Source organism: Xylocopa sonorina, chromosome 18 (genome assembly GCF_050948175.1).
Source record: "Xylocopa sonorina isolate GNS202 chromosome 18, iyXylSono1_principal, whole genome shotgun sequence".
Classification (NCBI taxonomy): Eukaryota; Metazoa; Arthropoda; class Insecta; order Hymenoptera; family Apidae; genus Xylocopa; species Xylocopa sonorina.
In genome coordinates, this window is record NC_135210.1 from 1,819,452 (window position 1) to 1,842,483 (window position 23,032).

General features: G+C 38.6%; 1 protein-coding gene across 2 annotated transcripts; it reads left to right on the top strand.

Moving 5' to 3' along the window:
- Positions 1-11,410: 11,410 nt before the first annotated feature.
- Positions 11,411-20,649, top strand: LOC143431453 (alpha-tocopherol transfer protein). 2 transcript variants are annotated; one of them, XM_076908211.1, is made up of 5 exons: positions 11,411-11,428; positions 14,302-14,560; positions 16,658-16,752; positions 18,474-18,788; positions 20,262-20,649. In XM_076908211.1, exons 1-5 carry the CDS (start codon positions 11,426-11,428, stop codon positions 20,616-20,618), a joined length of 1,029 nt encoding a protein of 342 aa, XP_076764326.1. In that variant the 5' UTR covers positions 11,411-11,425; the 3' UTR covers positions 20,619-20,649. The 2 variants fall into 2 exon arrangements, with proteins under 2 accessions (XP_076764326.1, XP_076764325.1); XM_076908210.1 differs by lacking the exon at positions 11,411-11,428 and having other exon boundaries at positions 13,748-14,560.
- The last annotated feature ends 2,383 nt before the right edge of the window (positions 20,650-23,032 follow it).

The window sequence follows — 23,032 nt, forward strand, 5'->3', positions numbered from 1 at the left end:
GATTCGAATTCACATTGAACAAAACTAATTCGTTAGTTGGCAGGTGAAAATAACGATCGCACGATGAAATTCGAAAGCATACAGCGTTTTATTAGATGGCGTATAACAGTCAGTCGACTATCCAGTGGCATTGTTCCAGCTCTGGGATAGTCGCGCGGAAAGAGCTTCAAAGGAGCACGTAGCACCAGCCAGAATATTTGTATTCAGCGAGCGTGTCGCCGTGAAAAAGGAAGGGACGTGTTTTCATCCGTCATTTAGTAGTTTTCCAGATACCAGCGAGGCTGAGAACGCGCGTTGGAGGAAAATTATTCGCCAACTGAACAGCACGTACGAGCGTGCGCCCATGCACGTAACGTCCCGTCTGAATCGTGCTACAATAATAATTTCAACGGTAATTGTAACGTGGCGTTCTTAAGAACGAGTTCATTAACCAGTTTGCATTCGAAAAAGTGGGAAATTTACTCGTACCGCCAAAATTTAATATCGCAGTAACACGTGAACGCTTTTTTGCAGGCCCAATTAGTTGTTTGTTGCTGTTAGAATTGCGAGCCTTCAGTTTAATCGAACGTTTCCGCCTTTTTTCCAGAAAGATACTTCAATTCATAAGGAAAATTCCGCGCATATACCAGCTTACGACGCAAATTTAAATTCGTAAGTAGTAGTCTGAGTACTACTCTCTTAAAATATTTTCTTTGATTTATATTAGAATTGAAACTGATTAAGTTCACTTTCTGTAATTTTATTAAATTCAATGATTCTACTTTTAATTAATTTTGTAAGTAGTAGTCTGAGTACTACTCTCTGAAAATATTTTCTTCGATTTTTATTAGAATCGAAACTGATTAAATTCACTTTCTGTAATTTTATTAAATTCAATAATTCTACTTCTAATTTAAATTCGTAAGTAGTAGTCTGAGTACTACTACTCTTAAAATATTTTCTTTTATTTATATTAGAATTGAAACTGATTAAGCTCACTTTCTGTAATTTTATTAAATTCAATGCTAAATAAAGAGCAAATGATTCTACGTCTAACTTAAATTCTTAATTGGTACTCTGGATAGTACTCATCATTTACAATATTATGCGCAATTTAATTATTCCAACATTTTAACATTTTAACAATTTAATATTTCCAACATTTTAAGTTAAGAATTTCTATCAAAATTATTATCGCATAGAAAAGTGCAACTTTTTTTTACAAAAGTAAAGAATTTATAAGAATCCTTTTTAATCGTAACGTTGTAGCAAAAATAGTTTCGTCTCACGTAATTTCCTCTTGTCTGCGTGTTATTTATTTCCTGAGCTCGCGGATATATCGGTAGCACGGTAAAAGAGTAACAAAATGGCAGCCACGGTTGCGCTTTATTTCCTCTATCGAGCGTTTTTAATAATTCCACCTGGTTTTTCATTTACGCCCGATATTTTATCAGATAAAAGTCGCGTCTAAACGCGCAGAGCTGAGTAAAGAAAGGCGTACTCTTACTTCCTGTACACATTCGTGTATCGCGTTCGTTATTGCCTGAGGCATGTCAGCCGTGCTTCCGGTCGCGGATAAATTTCGCGATTTCCCTTTCCAAAGCTCGAGCCAGGATATTGACTCGGCTATCGACACGGCTCTATTGTTTACGCACGCCTGCGCGATCGCATCGTTTATTCTCACTTTTCATTTTCTCTTACTTCAACCAATTTATAGCATGTCTTTCAACGAGCGTTCATATGATCCTTTAAAAAAAGATCAACGAGATATTAAATAGCAATTTCGCATTACTCTTCGAACGCAACATTGCTGCAGTTTTTCTGATAAAATACTTAATAGAAAATTAATTCTCTCAGCGAGAACGACCAAGAGATATGAATCGCGATCAGCGCACGCTGGATGTTCGAAATGAAAGTTGTTTCCCAAGCTTTAACCCGGAGAGCACTCGTGCAACTATCTTGCCGCGATCAGTACACTCTGCGTGGTCCTTCACAACTTTCTTTCGATTCATGCAACTTTATTTATCGCAAATAAAATTCGTTCGATTAGTATCGAACTAGGATCACTCCTCGCACGACGATCCTCGTTAGTTTCGAATTTCTCGCAATCTCTCCTCGTGAGAAACTTCATTAGGCGAGTGGAGTTAGAATCGTCGCTTCAGCGAGCAGTTTATCCAGCCATTAAGCGTCTGGCAACTCTCGAAGGTGTATCGGTCGATTGACCAGGAAATTGGTCGGCTATTAAATAGAAAATGAACGCGCGGAACAATAAAAACATCTGTAGATAGACTTTATTGATTAGAATAGGAATTTTCCTCGTTTTGCGTAACGAGCTGATACTGTTTCAGCGATAACATCGCGAATCTTCATTTAAGTGACCCTTGATTCACGATTACTTGACATCGTTTCAAGTTTAGTTTGTGGAAGTCTTTTTATTCATTGTCTCTTCATCTCACTTCTAAATAAATCGAAGACGTTGAGAATTTTTGAACTGTGTCACAGTTCGTAAAGTATCGCGTTATCTTTTTTTATTTCTCGCCAGTGATACGTTTATTTTATTGCATTTAACGCGATGTTTAACACGTTTTGTTGAAACGAAATTAAATGATAAAACTCGAACGGTTTCGATCGACACGCCATAAAAGGTAGCCAAAATCTTCAAACGTTCCGCACGATTGCGCCTCGCCGTTACTTTCTTCGAATAACGCATACAACTCGCGTATCAAATTGCAAATGCTACTGCACTTTCTTCTTACATCAACATTAATTCCAATAGTACACAATTTTATTTACTAAAGAATTTTTATTAGGTCGATGCAAAAGGAATGTTAGTGTTTACATGGTTGAACTTTATCTTTGAAATTTTTGTACATTTTATTATTAGGCAATTTTATCTGCTAAAGAATTTTTATTATTAGGTCGATGCAAAAGGAATGTTAGTGTTTACATGGTTGAACTTTATCTTTGAAATTTTTGTACATTTTATTATTAGGCAATTTTATCTGCTAAAGAATTTTTATTATTAGGTCGATGCAAAAGGAATGTTAGTGTTTACATGGTTGAACTTTATCTTTGAAATTTTTGTACATTTTATTATTAGGCAATTTTATCTGCTAAAGAATTTTTATTATTAGGTCGATGCAAAAGGAATGTTAATGTTTACATGGATGAACTTTATCTTTGAAACTTTTATACATTTTATAATAAATATTGTCAATGTATAAGCATAATTTTAAAGCTTAGAATCTGCTCTTTATTTTGATTACAAATATTGTTATATATATCGATAATACTTAGTTTAAAATTTATTAAAATTTCAATGGTAAAGTTCAACCATATAAAAACCAACATTCATATTGCATCAAGTTAATAATTTTATATTCAGACTGATCAATCGTTTCATATCATCCACAGATCTTCATTCGAATTGCTAATTTCCCTAGTTTCTATTTAAACAGTGTCGAATATCTCCCATAAGAACAGAAAAATGGAAATTCCTGTAGTCCACAATTTTCCAAACGAAGCATGCTACGAAAAAATTCTCTTTGCTCTCTTTGCGTCTGCTTTATTACTAAAAATTAAAAAAAAACACTCATTTTATACACACATCATAGAAATTAAGATAAATTCTTATTTTACCCGTAATCATTTATTATAACTCTTTATTAAACACAAATTCACTGCGGCGTCTTGAAAAAGATCGTCCAACTTAAATAGTATTTCGCTACGAGGAAAGTTTAACCCTTTGAACTCTTCTGTAGGACTCTTATGCGTGCCTCGACATCAGTAAATAACTTTCACAAATTTAATATATTTAATACAAACAAAATCGTTCACAAGTCGCGAAACTTTCAAGTAAACAAATAGCAGTAAGTAGCTTTTACCAGAATGAAAAAGACAATTAAGAGTGCAAAGAGCTAAGAAACGCTGTAACAGAAACATTCGTTTGGCTCGTACGATTCGCCACTTTCAGCTCGATCGTGTCCACTATTTTGTTGTCGAACGACGAGGGGGTTGTTAAACAGAAAGTGAGTCGACGGTTGTCTGGTGACTCAGTGGCGGGTATATGGGTCCTCCCGTCGCAGGATCGGCTGTGCAACTTTCACGCTCGTAGATTTACAAACACGGAAGCAGCCTGGAACCGGCCACAGTGGTTTCTCCGGCGGTCGCAGTGCACGTAGGTTCGCGGCAGCGTGCGGATCACCACGCGTCCTTGACAGAGCCTGAACCAGTCGAGCTAAGCGTTGCCAGGGTGAGTATAGGTCCACGCGAAGTGTCCTCGTTCCTTCAGAGATGTTCGACTTTAACTCTTTGGCTACGATGGAGAACGAAAAATTTGTTTGTCGATTGCTTCTGAACCAATAAATTACATTTAATTAACCAGACGTGTAACAGCGGAATTAGCGTTTGTTTTCGTTCAGCTGAAATGAGATTTATCAGAATAATTATAGATAAAATATTCAGAGCGTTTATATGCGCCCTACGTGTTACAAAAGCAATATTTTTGAAAGTTTATATGCGCCCTACGTGTTGCAAAAGCAATATTTTTGAAAGTGTATATGTGCTTACAGTAGTCAAAGAGTTAATTCAGGGTTAATTCGTTGCTTGGGAAAATTTAGTGCGTTTTATCTTGGGTGGTAAGATTTTGACTTGTTTCGTGATGAATTGAGAGGAATCGAAACGCACTTGTAACGCGAAGTTATCAGAGTTCTCGTGGTTGGTAGTGAATGGGTTAAATGTGGGTTCCTGTTTACGTTTTTAGTAAAATTGTTTTCGTCGTTCGTTACGGAGGTCTCTGATCTTAGTTGATCTTGAACATTCAAGAGAGTTTCCTTGATTTTTGCTTGCATTCATATGTCAAAGGTCATTGGTCTGTTATCTCATTAGCGCCTGTGTATTAATTAGATTAGCTGATCTAGTGAGTCATTTTTGTAATCGAGCACTCTAAATATATCGTCTCTAAGTAGTTGCAGTGTCTGAAATATTTTGCAAATAACGGTACTATATTTCGCAAGTCACCAAAACAGTTTACCTTATCAGTTTGCTGTTTAATTTCTTTCGTAATTGTTAAAATGTTAGAATAATTAAGTTGCGCGTAATATTGTAAGTGATGAGTACTATCTAGAGTACCAATTAAGAATTTAAATTAGACGTAGAATCATTTGCTCTTCATTTAGCATTAAATTTAATAAAATTATAGAAAGTGAATTTAATCAGTTTCGATTCTAATATAAATCAAAGAAAATATTTTAAGAGTAGTAGTACTCAGACTACTACTTACGAATTTAAATTAGAAGTAGAATTATTGAATTTAATAAAATTACAGAAAGTGAATTTAATCAGTTTCGATTCTAATAAAAATCAAAGAAAATATTTTAAGAGAGTAGTACTCAGGCTACTACTTACGAATTTAAATTAGAAGTAGAATTATTGAATTTAATAAAATTACAGAAAGTGAATTTAATCAGTTTCGATTCTAATATAAATCAAAGAAAATATTTTAAGATAGTAGTACTCAGCCTATTATTTACGAATTTAAATTAAAAATAGAATCATTGAATTTAATAAAATTACAGAAAGTGAACTTAATCAATTTCGATTCTAATAAAAATCAAAGAAAATATTTTAAGAGAGTAGTACTCAGACTACTACTTACAAATTTAAATTAAAAGTAGAATCATTGAATTGAATAAAATTACAGAAAGTGAACTTAATCAGTTTCACTTCTAACATGAATCACAGAAAACAATAGATCACAATTACCGCGACTCTCGCATCAGAATTAAACGACAAAGGCGATTACTCACAACTGTGTAAAAAAGGAGGATCGATAATCTCTGCTAGCCTCGAATCATCGAGTAAATTCTGCATTACGAAAACAAATTGATGACACTACGCGCATTCTTTCGTACAAAACCGCATAACCACATTCTTACATAAAGTACAACTTTTTTTTCACTCGAACGGTAACTAAAGGCGCTGCGAGTCGGGCATTTGAAGTCCTGCTGAGAACGATCGGTACTCACGCGCGAAATGGAGGTCACTGTACACGAGAAAGCTTACGGTGTTGCAGCATCGTCCGCGACAATGGAGAAAGTACTAATGAGAGGTTCTTATGCAGCGCTGTGCAGTTGCATCAACGGGCGTAACTGCTGTCTATCAACATCGATCATTAGAATCGTGGAAAGGTTCATGTCGAAGGTGGATTTAACTCTTTGCACTCGTACGTCGTTGCATAACAGACATCTTACGTTTTATTATTATATATACGTACATATTTACATCAGTATTACATTTTAGGAATTTTTGTTCCATTTAAATGTAAATGCAGGTATCTTTTGAATAACACAAGCTTTAAAGCGCTTTGCAATGGGTGCTAAGGATCTATTTGGAGGTTATACTTATTTCGTGACGAATCGCGAGCAATTTGTAACGCTAAGCACGAGATTTTTTCGTGGTTCAGCAAATGGGTTAATTGGTTCTTCCTGTTCAAAACTGTGCGTCGAAGGTGGATTCAACTCTTTGCACTCGTACGTCGTTGCATAACAGACTTCTTACGTTTTATTATTTTATATACGTACATATTTACATCAGTATTACATTTTAGGAATTTTTGTTCCATTTAAATGTAAATGCAGGCATCTCTTGAGTAACACAAGCTTTAAAGCGTTTTGCAATGGGTGCTAAGGATCTATTTGGAGGTTATACTTATTTCGTGACGAATCGCGAGCAATTTGTAACGCAAAGCACGAGATTTTTTCGTGGTTCAGCAAATGGGTTAATTGGTTCTTCCTGTTCAAAACTGTGCGTCGAAGGTGGATTCAACTCTTTGCACTCGTACGTCGTTACATAACAGACATCTTACGTTTTATTATTTTATATACGTACATATTTACATCAGTATTACATTTTAGGAATTTTTGTTCTATTTAAATGTAAATGCAGGCATCTCTTGAATAACACAAGCTTTAAAGCGTTTTGCAATGGGTGCTAAGGATCTATTTGGAGGTTATACTTATTTCGTGACGAATCGCGAGCAATTTGTAACGCAAAGCACGAGATTTTTTCGTGGTTCAGCAAATGGGTTAATTGGTTCTTTCTGTTCAAAACTGTGCAGTTTAGACTCGAGGTTCATAAGAATTTGTACATTTCGTTGTAGAGATTAATTAAGGAAACAGTGGAAGTAAGAACACAAGTTGTACGATTTCAGTTTCACTGAAACTACAATTTAGAGAAGTGAGACTTGGAAATCGAAAAGTCACGATCTTATAAGTGTGACAATTTTTTAATCCCGTATGCTCGATCTGTGTCACTCTCCAATAATGAGTGGAGGATCCTTATCAATGGAAATTTAACGATAATATTCGTGACTCTGTGTTGTTCGAAAGTTGTCACAATTTTTAATGCTATACGAGGGGTAATTGTACACGTAAACTCGTAAATCAGAATTATACGTTGAGGACTGTTTCGAACGATATCAAAGAATGCAAAACTGGTGAAGGATCCTTATCAATGGAAATTTAATGATAACATTTGTAACTCGTCACGTGAAAAATGTAACTTTTTCAAACACTACTTGTATCATCTTTACTTTTCTGCTTTCTCACAGTTGTTCCTTTTTGCCTTCTAATTTAGAAGTTATTTCAAGAAAATTTTGAAAGAGAGCGAGATACAGATAAAGTGTTTCGAGTATCTCTTTAATTTTTCTTACTAAACCAGCAAGCTGATATGTAATGCGTGGACTAATGAAATGACGAAAGAGAACACGACCAATTAACCAGCGACAGAAAAAACGTTTTCACTGGATTCCATCTCAAGTATTTATACAAATGCGAACGGTTGACAAACGAAATCGACAGCATGCGACTAATTGCGGTTCTCTTCGCAGATTACGTTTGACGGGTGCATCGAGGCGACGGATCGGGTTAGATATTTATAGAACTCGGTTGGAAACGAGGAAATATCGGGTAGAATGCTCGAGCGAGCTGCGTAAGAGTCTCTTACTTTTACTTTCTCCTTCCACGCGTGCATCGGGACGCACCCACGACACGGGACCGACGGTTAGTGCAGGCATCGAGCCGTGGATGCAACAGGATGACCGTGACACGTTTCGCAACCATTCGCAGCGGATCATCGTGCGTTTTGTGCACGATCGACCGTCTAATTTCTTCGTCGATGACTTGTCTCCATCAACGTTGACACGCCACGCAGAATACGGAAGATTTCGATGACGAAACGAGGCAAGGTTCGACAGAAAATTGGCCCAGTTCACCAGAAAAGATGTTCTTCCAAGTATAACGTCCATTGATTGCAATAATGGAACTTTCGTCGTTAGTGATCTCCATTCAGTTTCACTGTTTCAGTGTGCTCACTCAGTCAGTATTATTTTTACGCAATCTTCACTTTCTTTCTGCTGAAGAAATCGAAAGGCACGCCTCGTTGGCGAGCTGATGCCATTCTATCATCGCTCAAGTGTACATCATAGTTGTCTGAGTGTTCGCGGATGCTCGTGGAACGACTCGAGTCAAGTTGAATGCGATTTGAAAGGATACCTTGAATGGTATCCTTTCAACCTCGCTTGAATCGCATCGAGTCGACAGCCTCGAATACCATGGAATTCGAGTTACAGAAAGTCGAGAACATTATCGTTAAATTTTAGACATTGATAAAAATCATTTGATTCGAGTTGAAATCTGATTATAATTTGCACAGTAGAATTTTATTCTTTCTAAAGGACAGAAATTCCATTCACGACTACAAATCTGACCATTTCAAGTTCTCCATTAAAGAATTCATATTTTTTACACAATCGATCGATTACCTTTAAGAAATGTCGTTCGACAAATCCAACGAGCGATCGTTCATATTATCATTAAATTTTAGATATTGATAAAAATCATTTGACTCCAGTTGAAATCTGATTATAATTTGCAAAATAGAATTTTATTCTCTCTGAATGACAGAAATTCCATTCACGGCTACAAATCTGACCATTTCAAGTTCTCAAATGAACAATTAATATTTTTTACATAATTGATCGATTATTTTTAAGAAATTTCGTTCCACAAATCCGACGAGCGATCGTTCAACCAACTTTCGTACGATTCGTCGCTCGATCTGCGCGTTTCCACGATAAATCCTGTCCACGTTCGCCTAAGAATCATTTAACTCAGTGTTTCTCGTATAACTCGAGTTGAAATTTGATTATATTTTGCAGAATAGAATTCTATTATCTCTGAATGTCAGAAATTCTAATCACGACTACAAATTTGACCATTTCAAGTTTTTAGAAGAATAATTAATAATGTTTACACGATCGATCGATAGCTTTTAAGAAATTTCGTTTGACAAATTCAACGAGCGATCGTCGTCGTTCGATCTACGCGTTTCCACGATAAATCCTGTCCACGTTCGCCTAACAATTATATTTAACCCAGTATTTTTCGTATAACTCGAAATTTGATTATAATTTGCACAGTAGAATTCTATACTCTCTGAATGACAAAAATTCCATTCACGACTACAAATCTGACCATTTCAAGTTCTCAAATGAACAATTAATATTTTTTACATAATTGATCGATTATTTTTAAGAAATTTCGTCCGACAAATTCAACGAGCGATTGTCGTTGCTCGATCCGCGCGTTTCCAGGATAAATCCTGTTCACGTTTGCCTAAGAATTATTTAACCAAGTGTTTCTCGTATAACTCGAGTTGAAATTTGATTATAATTTGCAGAATAGAATTCTATTATTTCTGAATGACAGAAATTCCATTCACGCCTATAAATCTGACCATTTCAAGTTCTCAAATGAACAATTAATATTTTTTACATAATTGATCGATTATTTTTAAGAAATTTCGTTCGACAAATCCAACGAGCGATCGTTCAACCAACTTTCGTACGATTCGTCGTTCGATCCGCGCGTTTCCACGATAAATCCTGTTCACATTCGCCTCCCGCGACTTTCTCCAGCGAGAATAATTTCTACGATCGATATTTCCAGTCAGAAAAATGTCATCCGCCTATCGTAACGTCTGCGTCGCGTAATGGTTAACCATTAACGATCCAACGATCCGTGCGAACGAATCCTCTCTCCAATTTAGAAAGCTCGTAAAGATCGCACGAATTGGCGAGCGTCGAGATAACGTCACCGTTCGCTGCTAATCGATTGTTACATATCGCACGCACGCGCGATTAGGGCTCTTCTAATTCGCTCGTCTCTCGCATTTGAACGAACTTGGACTTCGCACCCGCGAATAACTTATTTACGCGATAAACGTGTTGCACGCGAGAGTCCAGTTGCAATCTTGTAAATTAGATGACAAGTCGTTTACCATATCCGCACGGACAGAACTTTCTTGCGTCATCCGATTATCGATGGCCTTTTTTCTTTATTATTTTATCCGCGTTGCAATATTCCAACGTGTGACGATATTATTTAACGACCACTGACACTCGACCGCGAGATACATAAAAACGTAAAAACATTTAGAATTATTCCCTTCCGGCTGTGATAAACGCGCCATCTCGATAATCGTATTCAGCCACAGTGTCGCTCGTGTTTTACACGTCGCTTATCTTTTTTTACGGTACTTAATTATTATGTACCTTTCTTTTTTAATAGACTCGAGAAAACTGCTTTGCAAAACATTGATCCAAAGTTCTGTACAGAGTTGTTGAATTAATTGAACTTGATGAACGTGACTTGGAACTGTCGACTAACAAACATCGCGTTTGAGGAGAGGCTTGAATACGATATTTTAAAATTGTTATGAACTGATTGGAACGAGTTTTGAATAATGGGGACAGAACAGAGCGCGGTTCGATCGTTCTCTTTAACGCGAGATACTTTTCAAAGGCCACGGATGCACCAGCGAGAAACCACAATGCATTTCGAGTCGATGCAACGAGATTGCACTCCGTACTTGCAACCAGTTGCGTCACGGACCAGTGTCGTTGGTGCACGATCGAGAACCAGCGATTCTCGCGACGCGATTCCTTTTCGCTACGCGACGAGTCCTTCTAAAAACTCAGTCTGACGACTACCTCGAACGTTCGATCGACCAGTTTTCTATTCTAGAGCAGTGCAATCGAAGTCTGACCGACGATCTTCCGTGTCGAGAGATCGAGTGATGTGTTCGAGCGACTGACTGGTTGAACAATCGTTCGCGAGTGATTTTTGTCGAGTTATTGTAAGCTGAGGTTATGTAATGGGTGTTCGTTAATGATCGAGCTTGTGAATTGTATCATCGAGAGGGAAAAGTCGCGCGAGTTTCGAGCTGAAAGTTTTCTGCGAGAACCGGAAGGATTCGTCTCGCACGTGAGAGGTTTGTCACGTTGCTGATGGACGCTCCAGTGTCCTCGCGATTGTGCAAATTTCTTGTTGACTGGACAAGAAATGTGTATATGGAAACGCAATTATGAAAACTCTGTAAGGTAGCCATGGTAGGTTCAAACAGTTGTAACTATCGTTTCGCAACCAGGTATTATGAGGAATCTTAGCCATTATCCATCATAAATTCCTTATAGTTTAATGCTGTTGTTCGTCACTGTCTGCAATATGACCTTTCTCTTTATATTGAACCACACATCAAACTACACATCTTCTAGCTATTATGCGAATCGACTTCAGTTTCGTAAGAGAAAGATCTTGCGAAGAGGCTCATTAAATTTCTTCTCTTTCAGTCTTCAAACCTTTCGCTGTTGAACGATAGTTTTCTTCGACTAGAATTCTCTAAACCTGCCAAAGCATATGCAATCGTGGCTCTTTTGCAATCATTCAAAAAACGAAATCAGACCAGTGATTGTACAATCTAGATCTATCTTGAATTTTTTAAAATCCCTTTCGAAACCCTTCACTAATCTACAATCATCTCTGCATCCACAAAGGATCCTTTAATCTCTAAACAAAATAAAAAAAAATCAACGAAAGAGTCAGACGTCTCGATTTTCAGTCTTCAAACTCTTCGCTATTGAACGATAATTTTCTTCGACTAGAATTCTCTAAACCTGCCAAAGCATATCCAATCGTGGCTCTTTTGCAATCATTCAAAAAACGAAATCAGACCAGTGATTGTACAATCTAGAGCTATCTCGAATTTTTTAAAATCCATTTCGAAAGCGTTTGCTAACCAACAATCGTGTTTGCCTCCATGAAGGATTCTTTAATCTCTAAACAAAATAAAAAAAAAAACAAGGAAAGAGTTGGACGTTTCGAGTGGTCAGTCGCACTTAAGTGCGAAGAGGCTCATTAAATTTCTTCTCTTTCAGTTTTCAAACCCTTCGCTATTGAACCATAGTTCTTACCTTCGACTAGAATTCTCTAAACCTGCCAAAGCATATGCAATCGTGGCTCTTTTGCAATCATTCGCGAAACGAGATCAAACCAGTAATTATACAATATAAATCTATCTTGAATTTAAAATATTTAAAATCCCTTTCGAAACCTTTCGCTAACCTACAATCATGTTTGTATCCATGGAGGTTTCTTTAATCTCATTGAAAGATTCGGACGTGTCGATTTTCAGTTTTCAAACCCTTTGCTATTAAACCATAGTTCTAACCTTCGACCTGCCAAGGCGTATCCAGCGAAAAGGAATCGTGACTATTTTGCAATCAATCACGAAACGAAATCAGACCAGTAATTATACAATCTAGATCTATCTCGAATTTTTTAAAATCCTTTTCGAAACCCTTTGCTAACCAACAATCGTTTCTGCACCCACAAAGGATCCTTCAATCTCTAAACAATACCAAAAAACAACGAAATAGTCGGACATTTCGATTGGTCAGTCGCGATTTAAGTGCGCGGGGCTGCGAAGAGGCTCGTTAAGTTTCTTCACTTTCAGTTTTCAAACCCTTTGCTATCGAACGATAATTCTTACCTTCGACTAGAATTCTCCAAACCTGCCAAAGCATATGCAATCGTGGCTCTTTTGCAATCATTTGCGAAACGAAATTAAACCAGTAACAATGTAGATCTAGCTTGAATTCTTTGAAATCCCTTTCGAAACCCTTTGTTAACCAATCAACAATTCTTTCTGCATCCATGAAGGATCCTTTAATTTCTAAACAGAACTAAAAAAAAAAAACAACGAAAGAGTCAAATATTTCCATTTTCAGTTTTCAAACCCTTTGCTATCGAACGATAATTCTTACCTTCGACTAGAATTCTTTAAACCTGCCAAAGCATATCCAATCGTGGCTCTTTTGCAATCATTCACAAAGCGAAATTAGACCACTAATTATACAATCTAGATCTATCTCGAATTTTTTAAAATCCCTTTCGAAACCTTTCGCTAATCTGCACCCACGGAAGATCCTTTAATCTCTAAACAGAACTAAAAAAAAAAAAAACAACGAACGAGTCGGACGTCTTGATTGGTCAGTCGCGATTTAAGTTCGCGGGACTGCGAAGAGCCCCGTTAAATCTATTCTCTTTCAGTTTTCAAACCCTTCGCTACTGAACAATAGTTCTTTTCTTTAACTCAGAAACTCAAAAAACAACTCTAAAAAACTAACTAACTCTAACTCAAAAAAACAACGAAAGAGTCAAATGTTTCGATTTTCAGTTTTCAAACCCTTCGCCATTGAACTATCGTTCTTACCTTCGACTAGAATTCTCTAAACCTGCCAAAGTATATGCAATCGTGGCTCTTTTGCAATCATTCGCGAAACAAAATCAGCTCAGTAATTGTACAAACAGAACTAAAACAGAACTCTAAACAGAACTAAAAAAAAAAAAAAAACAACGACAGAATTGGACGTCTCGATTGGTCAGTCGCGATTTAAGTGCGCGGGACTGCGAAGAGCCCCGTTAAATCTATTCTCTTTCAGTTTTCAAACCCTTCGCTACTGAACAATAGTTCTTTTCTTCAACTAGAATTCTCTAAACCTGCCAAAGTATATGCAATCGTGGCTCTTTTGCAATCATTCGCGAAACAAAATCAGCTCAGTAATTGTACAAACAAAACTGAAACAGAACTTTAAACAGAACTAAAAAAAAAAACAACGAAAAAATCAGACGTCTCGATTGGTAACTGGCGATTTAAGTGCACGTACCCGCGAATCGGCGCGCGTTGAAGGAAACCGCGGCAAAAGTGGGTCGAAACGTGGGGGGCAAAGGGACAAAAGCGAAACCGGTCGAAAGCTTGCCGCGGAACGGTGAGCGTTGCTTGCGTCGTATTTAGTTGGTACCGGCGCGCGATCGTTTCGTCGTGGTTAACCTCGCGCGTTTGGTACCCGCGAGCGGAGTTCTCCGCGCGAGACGGTGCGAACCGCGGCGGCGAGGATCGTCTGACAGCCGCGCGATGCCGCAGGGCGACGGAGGGACCGATGAGCCAGCCTTGAGGAGCTGCGAGAAGCGAAGGGCGCTGGTTCTCCAAGCGGCGAACAACGACGAGGACGAGGACAGAATGCCAGAGTTGAAGGGCGACCAACTGCAAACGGATGACGAGGAGGTGTGTTTGGACCTGGGCGAACCGTCGCCGGAAGTGATGGAATACGCGAGGAGGGAACTGGGAGAGACGGACGAGGTCAAGTGTAGCACCCTTCAGGAACTCAGGGATATGATTTATGGTAATTTTGTGAAGGAATTTTTCCAAAATATTCTAAGATACGTGATTAACACAGCAAAGGGTCGACAGTGCACGTAGATTAATTTGGAAAATTTGTACACTGTCGTTTGAGTCGATCGTGTGTTCTGTCTCTTTGAGCTGTTTCAGGAATATGATTTATGGTAATTTCGCGAAGGAATTTCTATGGAATGTTAATCATGCTACTTAGAATATTTTGAAAAGAGTCGACAGTGCACAGTAGTTTATTAGCAGAGTAGATTAATTTGGAAAATTTATTCGTTTTGTGGTTAAGGTTGGTACACTGTCGTTTTCATTCAACCATGTGTTCTGTCTCTTGGAGATACTTCAGGGATATGATTTATGGTAATTTTGCCAAGGAATTTTTTCAAAATATTCTATCAAACGTGATTAACAGAACGCAAAAAGTCGACAATGCATGTAGATTAATTTGGAAAATTTGTACACTGTCGTTTTCATTCGATCGTGTGTTCTGTCTCTTGGAGATACTTCAGGGATATGATTTATAGTAATTTTACAAAGGAATTTTTTCAAAATATTCTAAGAAACGTGATTAACTCCGCGCAAAGAGTCGACAGTGCACGTAGATTGATTTGGAAAATTTGTACACTGTCGTTTTCATTCGATCGTGTGTTATGTTTCTGAAAGCTACTTCAGGGATATGATTTATGGTAATTTATAAGGAATTTCTATGGGGTGTTGATCATGTTTTTTAAAATATTTTGGAAAGTGTCGACAGTGCACGTAGGTTGATTTGGAAAATTGATTCGTTTTGTGGTTAACGTTGGTACACTGTCGTTTTCATTCAATCGTGTGTTCTGTCTCTTTGAGCTACTTCAGGGATATGATTTATAGTAATTTTACGAAGGAATTTGTTAATCATGTTTTTTAAAATGTTTTGGAAAAAGTCGACAGTGCACGTTGATTGATTTCGAAAATTGATTCGTCTTATGGTTAATGTTGGTACACTGTCGTTTTCATTCAATCGTGTGTTCTGTCCTTTGAGCTACTTCAGGGATTTGATTTATAGTAATTTTACGAAGGAATTTGTTAATCATGTTTTTTAAAATATTTTGGAAAAAGTCGACAGTGCACGTTGATTGATTTCGAAAATTGATTCGTCTTATGGTTAATGTTGGTACACTGTCGTTTTTATTCAACCATGTGTTCTGTCTCAGAGAGCTACTTCAGGGATATGATTTATGGTACTTTTGCGAAGGAATTTGATAATCATGTTTTTTAAAATATTTTGAAAAAAGTCGACAGTGCACGTTGATTGATTTGGAAAATTGATTCGTTTTATGGTTAACGTTGGTACACTGCCGTTTTTATTCGATCGCGTGTTCTGTCGCTTGGAGCTACTTCCTGGTTTCGTAAGAAATGTACGATGGATGATTTGTACATTGATAGATCGCTTTTCTTGAAGTTTTGAAAATAGAATAGTTAATTTGATTTGATAATGTTTGAATGGAAACGATTGGTGTAATACGCGAGTTAGTTTTCGTCAGGGTATGTTTCAATTAAGGTATGCTTCGATCAGCTGATAAAAGTAAGTGGAGCTAGTGAAATCGATTGATATAAATAAATGCAACGTTTTGAATTCGCTTTAGATGTAAAAATATGCAAAAATTGTTAACTTCGATCAGCTGATAAAAATAAGCAATACTAGTGAAATTTATTGATAACAATAAGTGCAACGCTCTGAATTCGCTTCAAATGTAAAGATACATAACATTTTAAATATATAAAAATTGTTAATTCCGATCAGCTGACAAAAGGAAGCAAAACTAGTGAAATAAATTAATACAAACAAATACAACGCTCTGAATTCGCTTCAAATGTAAAGATAGATAACATTTTAAATACACAAAAATTGTTAATTCCGATCAGCTGACAAAAGTAAGCAAAACTAGTGAAATAAATTAATACAAACAAATACAACGCTCTGAGTTCGCTTCAAATGTAAATTTCAAGCATTACAAAATAGTAAACAGTATAATAATCTATTCAAAGAAAATAGCATTCGTCACAGTTAATTACTCTACTCGTTGTTTTTATATTAACATTGTGTGTTCAACAGAGAGGGGAGAATGCCTGCCGCACAGGACGGACGACGACTTTCTGATTAGGTTCCTAAGGGCGAAAAGCTTCAGCGTGAACCGTGCGCATCGAATGGTAAGTTTCTGATCGGTAACAGCGAAAGCTTGCGCTCGAAATTCTCCGCTCGAGTTATCGTTTCGTTGCTCGTTTATCAATACAAGCGACAGGGGCTTTCCTCACACCGTACGAAAGTTCGCCGTTTAACAACATTCATCGACTGTCGAATAAAAATCCACGAGGATAATTAGCAGGCTGGCAGCGTTGCTGCGCGATCCGCGGAACGAGTCCAGCCACAGTGGTTGCGTAACTATGCCAAGGCGAGCTAACCGACGACTATCTATTTCGGTGTGCTCGAAAAAAGTAGCGAGAATTCCGACCCGTTCCGTTTCAGAATCGAGCAATCCCCTTTGGAACTCTCTTCGCTTTCGTGCGAAATTTCTCAACCGATTTCGCGTCTCAGCGAAACTGCGAACGTTGACAAACGTGTATAAATCGCAGAAGTCGATTAGTCACTCAACGACATCGATTCAAAGTCCATTTTGCAGTTGCGAGGGCACACTTAAACTCTGAATGCTCGTTCGAGTAGTCTGATCGTTTTCACGTAAGCGGAAATGGTCGTCGCGTGATCGAGAATCGAGGTAACAGATTCGTGATGAGGTATCGAGAAACTTGAGATCGCGCAGGGTGCAGTAGAGGGTGCTGCGATCGCTGTCATGGTTGACAATTTCGCGTGTCACCTCTGGCTGGATCATTAACGGGGTTGATTGCGTTAGCCGTTTTAATATTTACCTCGAGCCGCGGCGCTTTTTCCCAGCCAAGCGTCCTTTCGCCCAGCAGCGAGCCACGAGACGCTTGAATAATTGCACGGCTCTCCTTGCTTCGCAGTGCTGATCAAAAGGACCGCCAGCGCACTCGTCTCCGCTCGTTGCTCCTTTGAAACGCCATCAATTATTGACTGGTCTCTCCTGTTTGTTTCCGTGGCTCGCGAGAGCTCGAAAAACGATTCGCGAGCGTGCGATCTCTCGGTTGATCGTTCGTTTGCACGGGGTTCGCTTTTCGACTCGAGGTTACTAAAAATTGCACGCTCTGCTTCGAACGAGCCTTTAGTGAATCGAATTATTGCTTTTTGGACCAGCAGACATTAACGAAAATTTGATACTAAAATATCTAAACTCGAGGTTACTAAAAATTGCTTTGATTCAAACGAGCCTTTAGTGAATTGAAATATTGCTTTTGGGACAAGCAGACATTAACGAAAATTTAGTATTACAATATTAAAGTTTAATTCGAGCATACATTTTTGAAAATTTATCGAGTAGAATAGAATAGCTTCAATCGCGATGGTGGAAACGTAAAAGAGTCGCAGAAGATTCGATATTAACACTGCCAAAAAATTCATCGAGCAGAATAGAACAGCTTCAATTCAGCAGACATCAACGAAAATTTGATACTAAAATATCAAAATTTATGTTCGAGCATACATTTTTGAAAATTCATGGAGCAGAATAGAATAGCTTCAATCGCGATGTCAAAACGTAAAAGAGTCGCAGAAGATTCGATATTAACACTGCCAAAAAATTCATCGAGCAGAATAGAACAGCTGCAATTCAGCAGACACCAACGAAAATTTGATACTAAAATATCAAAATTTATGTTCGAGCATACATTTTTAAAAAATCATCGAGCAGAATAGAACAGCTTTAATCGAAACGTCGAAACGTAAAAGAGTCGCAGAAGGTTCGATATTAACACTGGCAAACAATCAGCCTGTCTCTCCTCAAGGGATCTTTCGATAGATCGTGAACTACTACAACTTCAAAGAGGAGCACCCGGAGATCCACCAGGACGTGAACCCAATGGAGATGAAGCACATTGGCGACGACGACGTGATGACTGTGCCCGCGTACAGGACCCAGTGCGGCAGGAGGATGATGATCTATCGACTGGGCAATTGGGATCCGCGGAAGTACTCAGTCGAGGAGATCTTTAAAGCGACTGTGATCGTCCTCGAGCTGGGGATTTTGGAGCCAAGAGCGCAGATCCTTGGTGGCGTCGTCCTTTTCGATCTGGAGGGTATCACTATGGCGCACGCGTGGACCATCACCCCTCAGGTATCCTTCCTTTTATTTCAGTAATCAATTTCGACCATGCTCGAACGAGATCAGTGAAATACACCAGGATTAGGGATTATGGTTCCCTCAGACGTGGAACCAAGATCCGATTCGACTGAATCCTCGGGTGTGTCGATGCGCTCGTTCGCTTTCAACGTTCTTGAAACTCGAGACGTCTGCGATAATCACAGAACTACTAGCAGTCTCTTATTTCATTCGATCAAGCTTTGTTACGTTTATTCATCTCGCGCGAGTATCCGACAGAGCGACGGCTGCGTGGTACTAATGGTGTCCTTGAAACTTGGACGAACTGCAGAGTTCTCTGGAACGTGTACACCCGATCGTTCGTCGGATCGTTAGTTGGGAAGGATAAGGGTGTCTGGCGACACGGAATATCCGGAGAGTTGCAGGCGGGTATTGTTCGATGTCACGCGCAGAATCGCTTTCTGGGAAGTTTGTCGAGGAAAACTAGTGGAAGGAAGCTCGTAGCGATTTTTTAATCCTCTGCTGATGGGTTGTTTTAATGTAGAGGTAACCAAACCATGGCGCATTGCAATTTTTTTTTAAGTAGTAGTCGTAATTGAATCCATCTTCAGATTTTCAACGACTGAGTATTCTCAGTTCAATTCATACAGCCTTTTTAGTCGTCATTTTTTAAACAGTTTGTATGAGAAAGAGAAAGAGAATGAGACTGACGTGAATTAATTACTTTAATTGCGTGATTGAGTTATTTTGTTTTTCCTCTCTAAGCGAAACTGATCCTACCTCTATCTCTGTTTTTAATCTTGTTAGGTCTGGTTCGAGGGCTAATCGAGCCTCTGGTTTCGAGTTTCGCTGAATTTTGTGCTGAACGTGCCTACTAATTTCGAACTGTGTCGAGGGACCGTTCCAAATTAGATTTTGGAGACCAAATATTGAGTTTCAAGATATTTTTTACCAATTTTGGGATCTGCACAGCTATTCCATATTTCAAAAGTTTATAAGTTCCAAATTATTCTATTGTCTATACCATTGAAAATTGACTTTAGTGCTCTGAATTTGCTTTTGTTTACTGTGAGAATGAAAGAGGAAAAATGGAAGAAAAAGAGAAGGAAAAACGTTTCCTTTTGGGCCTGCTAGTGGACTCATAAGTGTGGCTGTTTAGCAGACTACTGTCTTAGACGCAGGTTTGTTAAGAAAAGGTCAAGAAGTGGTATGATGGGAAACCATGTGCCTTCGAGAAACTGTAGGTGTCGTTGTCCCTTTAGTGACGACCTTTGGAGGACCGCCACAGTTCCTCAAACCTTAAAAATCGTTCTTCAATAAGAGCAGAATTCGAAGAACGCTCGCATTAGAGATTTAAGTACAACGAGTTGACTGTTACACAAACGATACACTGACCCAAGTACCAGAAACGCAGACTGATTTGAATACGTATGCACAGTCAGACTAATTACCCTCCAAGTCCACTGACTACGTTCTTCTATTTCTCAGGTGGCCAGTATGGTGATAGCTCTGATGGTGTCGGCGTTTCCAATGAAAACGTACGCGATACACATCCTGCACCAGTCGTGGGTCTTCGACGTGATGTTCTCGGTGTTCAAGCCGCTGTTGGACGTCAGAATGCAGAACAAGATCTTCTTCCACGGCGGTAACATGAAAAGCCTCCACGAGCACATATCCCCGTCCCATTTGCCGAAGAAATATGGCGGGACCAGGGAGGAGTTGCCCTACTACAAGTGGATCGACAGCCTCAGCAAGGTTGATCAAATCGTGAAGGAGATGAGGCAGCTCGGTTACATAGTCTCCGAGGATATACAGAAGGAGCTGCAGCAACCAGCTGAGGATTAGGTTAGGGTTAATCTTGAGGGAGCGCTACGTGTCTCGAATTGAACATCAATTTGCGCACTTCGTTCTAACACACGTATCTCCTTTACATTCTAACTCACGAATAGGTGTCGATCTCGATGGCATTCCATTGGGTACCCGTCTTGTGTATACGCTCGCTTTAACGCGACTTCGTTCTTTCATTGTTAGGGGATACTGCATTTTATTTTTAGCATGCATTTTGGTAGGTGTGTAAGCAGTTATTGTACGTCTTGCATTCGATGTTTCGTTCGTTTCCGTGCGTTTTTAGATTTTGTTTTTAGTCGAGGGACCAACGTGTATCGATTAAACGTTTCGAGGAAACGATTCCCAGTTCCTGCTGGGTTTTCACCGGGTCCTGGATAGATGGAGCGGATTAATGGCTCGACAAAAATCGACGTCGTTCAATTTCCTGGAGGACGGAGGGGCCTGGCGTCGTCTTTGTCGATGGGTCGAATCGAGAGTCCGTCTCGCAGAATGGAACAAGGGTTATCAATCTTTTTCAAACCGCGACACTTGACGCCGTTCGATGTGCGTCGAGGTGTCAATAGCTTGTTAATAAATGATCTCGTGGAATTTGTAACGAGACTCGATTCGGACGGATTGCGTCGAGGCGCGTCAATTCACGTTTGAACGAATCGCGAACAAGTATACAATAGCACTTAGATGTTTTTTTAGTGGGACCCGATATGAACTTACAGTGAGTCACTGACTGAGTCACCAGGCGAACGATTGTTAAGGAAACGATGGATTATTTTTTCGATGGAAATTTCCGAGCAAACGATCGACTTAATGGAAATTATCGCTCAAGTGTTATAAATCGATCAGCATGTAAAAACGAGAGAAACTAGTGGCGATAAATTATGAAACATAATATCGTTTAGGATTAACATAGAGCAATTACATCCAATGATTCATATAACTCGAGTGATCGAACACTCGAGAACGATAACGAGGCACACAAAAAATCACTCCACGTGAAATTAATTAGTTAACTAAATAGTTAAATATATTTTTCACTGTATACACATTCCATCCTTTTCTCTACTAGTAATACAGAAACCAGACAGATCTGAAGATACATTAATTTTTCTTTAATTCTTACTTTTATCGAAGTTAGAAGTCTTTTCATTTCCCTCTTTAATGTAGCATTTCGTTAAGAATCTAAGTAGAAAATTACTAAATAATGATTGCACATAAAAAATATAGAATATTGCAACATTCTAATTTTCAAACCAAATTAATAATTACTTTTTTAAACATTATTCTCAACTCAACCAATTAGAATAATTTACGCCCCAAAGTGTACAATCTAAATCTTTTGCTTTAATTCTTACTTTCATCAAAGTTATCCTAGAACTCTTTTCATTTCCTCCTTTAAGGTAGCATTTCGTAAAGAATTCTCAAGTAAAAAATTACTAAATAATCGAACACAAAAACTGTAGAATATATGCAACACTCTAACTAACTCTCAAACCAAACGAATAATCAGAATAATTTACGTCGCAAAGTGTACAATCAAAATCTTTTGCTTCATTTCTTACTTTCATCAAAGTTATCCTACAACTCTTTTCATTTCACCCTTTAACGTAGCGTTTCATAAAGAATTCCCAAGTAAATAATTACTAAACAATCGAACACATAAAAAATGTAGAATATATGCAACACTAACTAACTTTCAAACCAAATGAATAATTACTGATTACTTCTAAACATTATTCTCAACTCAACCAATTAGAATAATTTACGCCCCAAAGTGTACAATCTAAATCTTTTGCTTCAATTCTTACTTTCATCAAAGTTATCCTACAACTCTTTTCATTTCACCCTTTAACGTAGCATTTCATAAAGAATTCCCAAGTAAATAATTACTAAATAATCGAACAGATAAAAAATGTAGAATATATGCAACACTAGATAACTCTAAAACCAAATTAACAAATTACTGCTTACTTCTAAACATTCTCAACTCAACCAATTCGAACAATTTACACCCCCAAAGTGTACAATCAACTCTTTACCTGGTTCACATTCCCACTGCCGTCAGAAAGTTCCCCCTCGAACCAGGGACCAGCACCCCAAGCGGAACCGTTCTCGCGTCAGGGTTCATCGACCCCGCAGGACTAAACGAAGCAGTACGCAGCACCCCCAGCGGTCGTGGTGACCAGCCAGCAGCGATCTCCCTCGAAACGAGAAAGCGTAACGGTCGCGCGGATGGTTGAAGTGACCGACATCCATGCGACGAGCACCGCGGATGAGACGAGCGGCCGTGGTCGTGGTCGTTCGACGATGGTGACGGACGCGACGCAGAGGGTGCAGCTAGGTCGGTGGGTACGCGTAGGTAGGGCGTGTCGTGGACGCGGTCGGCTGTTGTGGTGGTTGATATCGACCCAGCGTTG